Source organism: Triticum aestivum, chromosome 4B (assembly GCF_018294505.1).
Source record: "Triticum aestivum cultivar Chinese Spring chromosome 4B, IWGSC CS RefSeq v2.1, whole genome shotgun sequence".
NCBI classification, from domain to species: Eukaryota; Viridiplantae; Streptophyta; class Magnoliopsida; order Poales; family Poaceae; genus Triticum; species Triticum aestivum.
Window position 1 is genome coordinate 551960341 of NC_057804.1, and position 8397 is coordinate 551968737.

At 44.1% G+C, this 8397-nt stretch overlaps 1 protein-coding gene across 1 annotated transcript; it reads left to right on the plus strand.

The window, feature by feature from the left end:
• LOC123093214 (probable serine/threonine-protein kinase PBL16) lies at nt 1–2966 on the plus strand. Its single transcript, XM_044515127.1, has 6 exons — nt 1–568; nt 951–1270; nt 1368–1503; nt 1851–1987; nt 2197–2320; nt 2412–2966. Exons 1-6 carry the CDS (start codon nt 502–504, stop codon nt 2798–2800), a joined length of 1173 nt encoding a protein of 390 aa, XP_044371062.1. The 5' UTR covers nt 1–501; the 3' UTR covers nt 2801–2966.
• Nucleotides 2967–8397: the final 5431 nt, after the last annotated feature.

Sequence of the window (8397 nt, forward strand, 5' to 3'; positions counted from 1 at the left end):
GAAGACGATGGAATCCAGCCACCACTACACTCCAACTCGAGTGCGCCCCGGTCTGCCTCGTCGCTGCGTTTCCCACCACGCCTTTTCTTCTCCCCGACACATCATCGAAAATGAAAAATCCCCCGGAAATACTTCGCGAAGGAGGGGGGCATGATAAATCCAGGGGAGGGGAGGAGAAATCTTCTTAGATGAGACGGCGTTGGTGTAAAGGATGGATGAAAGCGAAACCGCCTGCCGGAATTGAACTGCTCAGTAGTATCTTTCTTCTTTTTTTCCCTTTTGATTGAAACGTGCGATAAATAGAGATAGGGATGTGCTCCACTTGAGGCCTTCCTCTGAGGTTCCCCATTCTGCGTAGCTTTCAGGGGATAGAAATCTGCACCTTCTCCCCCCTTGCCTGTTCCTTGTCTGGCCTGGTTTCGGAAGAAGAAAACTAGGTTTCTTGTTCTTGGTGAGACATAGTGAGAGGCTCATCTTGTTCCTTGGGAATTTTGTGTTGTCATGGGTAACTGCTGGTTTAAAGGGAGTCCGTACTTCAACAGGGTTTCGTCCAATGCAACAAAGTCAGGTACTACTCATATTCTCCCCTTCCTGGTATGGCTTATGTGAGTACAATACTTTCTGTTATTTCTTTGATCCCCCAATACTGTTAGCTTTCTAGGTATATACTGGTTCTTTACCTTTTTTAACAATTCGATGGCGTCTTCGAGCAATTAATTCTCAATCCAAAAAGTGCATACCTTCGTGCTTCCTAGGTTTTTCAGTCTGATCCACTCCATTCACCGTGTATTTTTTCAACTTGTTTTTATCCAATCAAACCAGTGATATGAACTCCAGTGATCTGTCAAAGAATTCTCAACCATTTGCAAGTTAATTTTGGAACCTCTGGATTTTTTCCATTTGCAATCTTGTGACATGCATGACATGACTTTCCCTTTTATATGCTGCAGAATCTCCAAAATTGCAGAGCCCGTCGGAGAGGACCGAGAAGGACGATAGCCTGCTGCCCTCCAACCCACATGAGGTGGAGGCACTGCGCAACGATTCGGCTCGGAAGAACCCTCTGATAGCATTCACGTTCGAGGAGCTCAAGAGGATCACCAAGAACTTCAGGCAGGACTCGGTGCTTGGGGGAGGTGGCTTTGGCCGGGTCTACAAAGGGTCCGTCACCAATGATCTTCGCGAAGGGTTATCGATTGAGGAACCGCTGCGAGTTGCGGTCAAGGTCCATGATGGAGACAACAGCTTCCAAGGCCACAGGGAGTGGCTGGTGATTACCAATTCTCGATGATATATGTATTTTGGGTATGCTCTGGTTTGCTGTTTGTTGCACATGAAGTTGATTTTTTGTGTGTTTATGTTTTCAGGCTGAGGTCATTTTCCTTGGGCAGCTCTCACACCCAAATCTTGTGAAGTTGGTCGGTTATTGTTGCGAAGATGATCACCGGGTTCTCATTTACGAGCTGATGCCCCTAGGGAGTGTGGAATCGCATTTATTTTCGAGTAAGACACCTATTCTTTGCATTATTTCTTGTTTTGCTAGAGATTGTCTCTTAATCATGGCGCCGACCGGTTTCATTCACATGAATCAATTTAGCATTCAATTATGCGAGCTTTGAAGCTACCGTGAATTTGGAGCCAAATTTGTTAACTCCCCTAAACTGCACAATAAATTTTTGCAATTTCGCTGTATTTCCTCAGTGATTTTTTTAAAGTTCAGTCAAACTTTTTGCCGTATTTCTTCTTAATCACATGACCAATGTGGTCGAGTATGCACTATTATTTATTCACATGGTATCACACACCACATTATGTGGATTTGTTCAAGTACTTGTGATTTACTAATGCAGGGGTAATGCTGCCACTGCCATGGGCCACCAGAATGAAGATCGCACTTGGTGCGGCAAGGGGGCTTGCATTCCTGCACGAAGCTGAGAAGCCAGTCATTTACAGGGACTTCAAGACATCCAACATATTGCTCGACGAGGTATACGAACCGCGTTGGATCGCTTTGATGTTTGATTCCATTCGCATAAATTCAGAACTCCTTATACATGAAAAACAGTAGAATTGTTCACATAAATGGTTCAGAAAACAGAATGAACACCTATCATTTTTCATGACCGGTCGTATGAAACTAATACTTCTTGCTTGCATTTCTCTTCTCTGAATCCCTCCGGCATCGTTCATCATCAGGAGTACAACGCGAAGCTCTCTGACTTCGGGCTGGCGAAAGACGGGCCTGTCGGTGACAAGTCGCACGTCTCGACCCGCATCATGGGCACCTACGGCTACGCTGCCCCGGAGTACATCATGACAGGTAGGTAGCCATCATCATGTCACTGAACTTGAGCAGAGCGATGGGAATTTGGTATCTGAATTTTGAACTGTTGTGCTGTTGTGTGTTGCAGGGCACCTGACGGCGATGAGCGACGTGTACAGCTACGGGGTGGTGCTGCTGGAGCTGCTGACGGGGCGCAAGTCGCTGGACAGGTCGAGGCCGGTGAGGGAGCAGACGCTGACGGACTGGGCCTTCCCGCTGCTGGCGCATAGGAAGAAGGTGCTGGGTATCGTCGACCCCAGGCTCGCCGCTGATGACTACCCCGTCAAGGCCGTGCACAAGACGGCCATGCTCGCCTACCACTGCCTCAGTCGCAACCCCAAGGCCAGGCCGCTCATGCGCGACATCGTCGCCACCCTTGAGCCCCTGCAGCAGCAGCCGCAGCCGCAGCCAGAGCTGGTGATGGAGGTGAGCCCGGCCAACGACTCCGGTGGCGGTGACGGCGTGGGTGTTCGGTGATCAGACATATGTATGCTGACGTGTACGTTCTTTTCTGCATATAAGTGATGCTTGTGTGAATTTACTGTAGCAGCTGCTACATAGCTACTGACAGTGTTCTCTTGGTCGGTACACAATGCTAAGGGTCTTTCTCTCTCTGCTTCCCACGAATTCTTCGGGAATTTCACAACTTGTTGAATCGAGAGACTCTTGCGGATCAAAAAGGGCCTAAGAATTTAGAGACAGAGAAATATAATATTTCCTCTGTAAATTAATATAAGACATTTTAGGTCACTATTAGTGGTCTAAAACGTTTTATATTAGCTTACGGAAGGAGTACACTACAGGATTTTTTATCTTTATATGTATACAGTTATCATGCATGTTTCAGGAAAAAAAGTTCTCTTAGGTACTCCTTCCGTTCACTAATATAAGATGTTTTGATTATTTCAATATAAAATACGTACGGACTGAAATGAGTGAACATACTAAAACATACCTATATACGTTCGATTCAGAAATAAATTAGAACGTCTTATATTTGTGAACGGAGGGAGTAACTAGGATGCGTTTTCTTCTGATTAAAAGTCACACGCCATGTTACATTTTCATTGAAAAAGAAATACGGAGTAACAAGCATTGTCAGGCCGCTGGATACATTACTTGCTAATGTACTATCTCGGTTCCAAAATAATTAAAGTTATGAGTTTGTTCTAAGTCAAATTTGTTTAATTTTAACTAAGTTATACAACAATATCTACAACACCAATTTTTATAAAATTCATTATGAAATATATTTCATATTTGTAAGTTTGATATTATAGATATTAGCACATTTTTCTATGGCATGTCAATCTTTAGAAAGGTTGACTTAGGGCAACCATGTAATTTTAATTATTTTGGAACGGAGTGAGTAGTTTCTAAAATGTAAAGGCTACTTAGAAACTAAAGCACATAAGCTAAGGATGCAGTTTTGTATTATTTACAAAACTTATTCATACTAATATTGTCAACGAAGGTTAGAAAGAAACTGACAAAAGTTACTCCCTCTGTCTTATAATATAAAATGTTATTACAACCGATGTACTCTGGTCACAATAACATTTTATATATTATGAGATGAAGGCGGTACAAAACAAGCAGACCAAGGTAGGGCATAGGTCCGTAAAGGGCGAGGAGAAAAAGATACACCGCATACGTTGGAGGAACTTTTGTATTTGGCCGCTCTTTAAGTATGAGTGTTGTAGGCACTGGCGGAGCTACAACAAAGAAAAACTATGCTATGGCCCGCCCAGCTCAGTGCAAATTCACTAGGATATGAGATCAAAATGAGCCATCAGATTAAAATAGTAGAACTTCTCTTCAATTTGGTCCGCCCAGGTTTTTATGTGTAGCTCCGCCACTGGTAGTAGTCATAAAAGCCTAGTGTAGTATTGCATAACATTCCAATCTACTCGAGTTTCCCACCATAACTTCACACACGGAGCCAGGCCGGCGGCATGCCCCGGTCCGCCTTCAAGCATTGCTCCTGGATTTAGGCCTCACGTATTAGGTAAAAGTATACTCACCAAAGGAGTTGGGCCTCATGCCCTGGGCCCAGGCTCTGGGGGCCTGGGTCATGTCTCCGCCCCTGCACATGAAGTGGCAATGGTGAGGAGGTGGCATAACTTTTGATGTGTGAGGGTAGAAGCGCAACACTTGTCACTTGGTCTTCTCTTTTGATCAAGCACACCCGTCGTGTAACTCTTTTGAATGAGTCCAAGTTTGCAAATTGAGTTGAATAGCAACCGCTTTCGTAAGTATGTTGCACCTCCTTTCCCTGAGATCCACCCCCCTCCTGACGTGGATGTGCCACGCTGGATTTTCTATCTTTATATGTATGCAGTTCTCCTACATGTTTCGAAAAAAGGAGTTCACTTAGGTACTCCCTCCGTTCATAAAAACAGATGTTTTGAATATTTCAATATGGACTACATACATACTGAAGGAAATATGCCCTAGAGACAATAATAAAGTTATTATTTATTTCCTTATTTCATGATAAATGTTTATTATTCATGCTAGAATTGTATTAACCGGAAACATAATACATGTGTGAATACATAGACAAACATAGTGTCACTAGTATGCCTCTACTTGACTAGCTCGTTTATCAAAGATGGTTATGTTTCCTAGCCATGGACAAAAGAATTGTCATTTGATTAACGGGATCACATCATTAGGAGAATGATGTGATTGAGTTGACCCATTCCGTTAGCTTAGCACTTGATCGTTCAGTATGTTGCTATTGCTTTCTTCATGACTTATACATGTTCCTATGACTATGAGATTATGCAACCCTCGTTTACCGGAGGAACACTTTGTGTGCTAACAAACGTCACAACGTAACTGGGTGATTATAAAGGAGCTCTACAGGTGTCTCCAAAGGTACATGTTGGGTTGGCGTATTTCCAGATTAGGATTTGTCACTCCGATTGTCGGAGAGGTATCTCTGGGCCCTCTTGGTAATGCACATCACTTAAGCCTTGCAAGCATTGCAACTAATGAGTTAGTTGTGAGATGATGTATTACGGAACGAGTAAAGAGACTTGCCGGTAACGAGATTGAACTAGGTATTGAGATACCGACGATCGAATCTCGGGCAAGTAACATACCGATGACAAAGGGAACAACATATGTTGTTATGCGGTCTGACCGATAAAGATCTTCGTAGAATATGTGGGAGCCAATATGAGCATCCAGGTTCCGCTATTGATTATTGACCGGAGACGTGTCTCAGTCATGTCTACATTGTTCTCGAACCCGTAGGGTCCGCACGCTTAAGGTTTCGATGACAGTTATATTATGAGTTTATGTGTTTTGATGTACCGAAGGAGTTCGGAGTCCCGGATGAGATCGGGGACATGACGAGGAGTCTCGAAATGGTCGAGACGTAAAGATCGATATATTGGACGACTATATTCGGAATTCGGAAAGGTTCCGAGTGATTCGGGTATTTTTCGAAGTACTGAAGAGTTACGGGAATTCGCCGGGGAGTATATGGGCCTTATTGGGCCATACGCGAATAGAGGAGAGAGGCCGAAAGGAAGGAGGCGCGCAGCCCCCCTCTGGTCTGAATTGGACAAGGGGTGCAGCCCCCTTTTCCTTCCTCCTCTCCCCCTCTTTCCTTCTCTCCTACTCCAACAAGGAAGGGGGGGAGTCCTACTCCCGGTGGGAGGACTCCTCCTGGCGCCCCCCTCCTGGCCGGCCGAACCCCTCCCCCTGGCTCCTTTCTATACGGGGGCAGGGGGGCACCTCTAGGGAGAACAACAATTGATTCCTTGGATCTCTTAGCCGTGTGCGGTGCCCCCCTCCACCATAGTCCACCTTGATAATACTGTAGCGGTGCTTAGGCGAAGCCCTGCGACGGTAGAACATCAAGATCGTCACCACATTGTCGTGCTGACAGAACTCTTCCCCGAGACTTTGCTGGATCAGAGTCCGGGGATCGTCATCGAGCTGAACGTGTGCTAGAACTCGGAGGTGCTGTAGTTTCGGTGCTTGATCGGTCGGGCCATGAAGACTTATGACTACATCAACCACGTTGTTATAACGCTTCCGCTATCGGTCTACGAGGGTACATGGACAACACTCTCCCCTCTCGTTGCTATGCATCACCATGATCTTGCGTGTGCGTAGGATTTTTTTTTTGAAATTACTACGTTACCCAACAGTGGCATCCGAGCCTAGGTTTTATGCGTTGATGTTATATGCACGAGTAGAACACAAGTGAGTTGTGGGCGATACAAGTCATACTGCTTACCATCATGTCATACTTTGGTTCGGAGGTATTGTTGGATGAAGCGGCCCGGACCAACATTACGTGTACGCTTACGCGAGACTGGTTCTACCGACGTGCTTTGCACACAGGTGGCTGGCGGGTGTCAGTTTCTCCAACTTTAGTTGAACCGAGTGTGGCTACGCCCGGTCCTTGAGAAGGTTAAAACAACACTAACTTGACGAACTATCGTTGTGGTTTTGATGCGTAGGTAAGAACGGTTCTTGCTTAGCCCGTAGCAGCCACGTAAAACTTGCAACAACAAAGTAGAGGACGTCTAACTTGTTTTTGCAGGGCATGTTGTGATATGGTCAAGACGTGATGAGATATAAGTTGTTGTATGAGATGATCATGTTTTATTGAAGTTATCGGCGACTGGCAGAAGCCCTATGGTTATCTCTTTGTTGCATAAGATGCAAGTGCCAAATAATTGCTTTACTTTATCGCTATGCGATAGCAATAGTTGCAAGAGCAATAGTTGGCGAGACGACCATGTGACGACACATTGATATAGATCAAGATGATGAAGATCATGGTGTCATGCCGGCGACGATAGAGATCATGACAGTACTTTGGAGATGGAGATCAAAGGCGCAAGATGATCATGGCCATATCATGACACATATTTTGATTGCATATGATGTTTATTTTTTATACATCTTATTTTGCTTAGTTTGATGATAGCTTTTTAAGATGATCTCTCACTAATTATCAAGAAGTGTTCTCCCTGAGTATGCACCGTTGCGAAAGTTCTTCGTGCTGAGACACCACGTGATGATCGGGTGTGATAGGCTCTACGTTCAAATACAACGGGTGCAAAACAGTTACACACGTGGAATACTCAGGTTAAACTTGACGAGCCTAGCATATACAGATATGGCCTCGGAACACTGGAGACCGAAAGGTCGAGCGTGAATCATATAGTAGATATGATCAACATAGTGATGTTCACCATTGAAAACTACTCCATCTCACATGATGATCGGACATGGTTTAGTTGATTTGGATCACATGATCACTTAGATGATTAGAGGGATGTCTATCTAAGTGGGAGTTCTTAAGTAATATGATTACTTGAACTTTAATTTATCATGAACTTAGTCCTGGTAGTATTTTGCAAATTATATTGTAGATCAATAGCTCGCGTTGTTGCTTCCCTATGTTTTATTTGTGTTCCTAGAGAAAACTAAGTTGAAAGATGTTAGTAGCAATGATGCGGACTTGGTCCGTGATCTGAGGTTTATCCTCATTGCTGCACAGAAGAATTATGTCCTTTATGCACCACTAGGTGACAAACCTATTGCAGGAGGAGATGCAGGCGTTATGAACATTTGGCTAGCTCAATATGATGACTACTTGATAGTTTAGTGCATCATGCTTAACGGCTTAGAATCGGGACTTCAAAGACGTTTTGAATGTCATGGACCACATGAGATGTTCCAGGAGTTGAAGTTCATATTTCAAGAAAATACCCGAGTTGAGAGATATGAAGTCTCCAACAAGTTCTATAGCTAAAAGATGGAGGAGAATTGCTCAACTAGTGAGCAAGTGCTTAGATTGTTTGAGTACTAACAACCGCTTGAATCAAGTGGGAGTCAATCTTCCAGATAAGATAGTGATTGGCAGAGTTCTCTAGTCACCATCACCAAGTTACTGGAACTTCATGATGAACTATAATGCAAGGGATGACGAAAATGATTCCCGAGCTCTTCGTGATGCTGAAATCAATGAAGGTAGAAATCAAGAAAAGAGCATCAAGTGTTGATGATTAACAAGATCACTAGTTTCAAGAAAAGGGCAA

What these genes read in the sequence shown, in the direction of transcription:
- LOC123093214 (XM_044515127.1), top strand. Translation starts at nt 502, where the DNA reads ATGGGTAACTGCTGGTTTAAAGGGAGTCCGTACTTCAACAGGGTTTCG. An exon ending in GTCCAATGCAACAAAGTCAG is followed by an intron (nt 569 to 950) that starts GTACTACTCATA and finishes TATATGCTGCAG; the next exon opens with AATCTCCAAAATTGCAGAGC. An exon ending in CCCGGAGTACATCATGACAG is followed by an intron (nt 2,321 to 2,411) that starts GTAGGTAGCCAT and finishes TGTGTGTTGCAG; the next exon opens with GGCACCTGACGGCGATGAGC.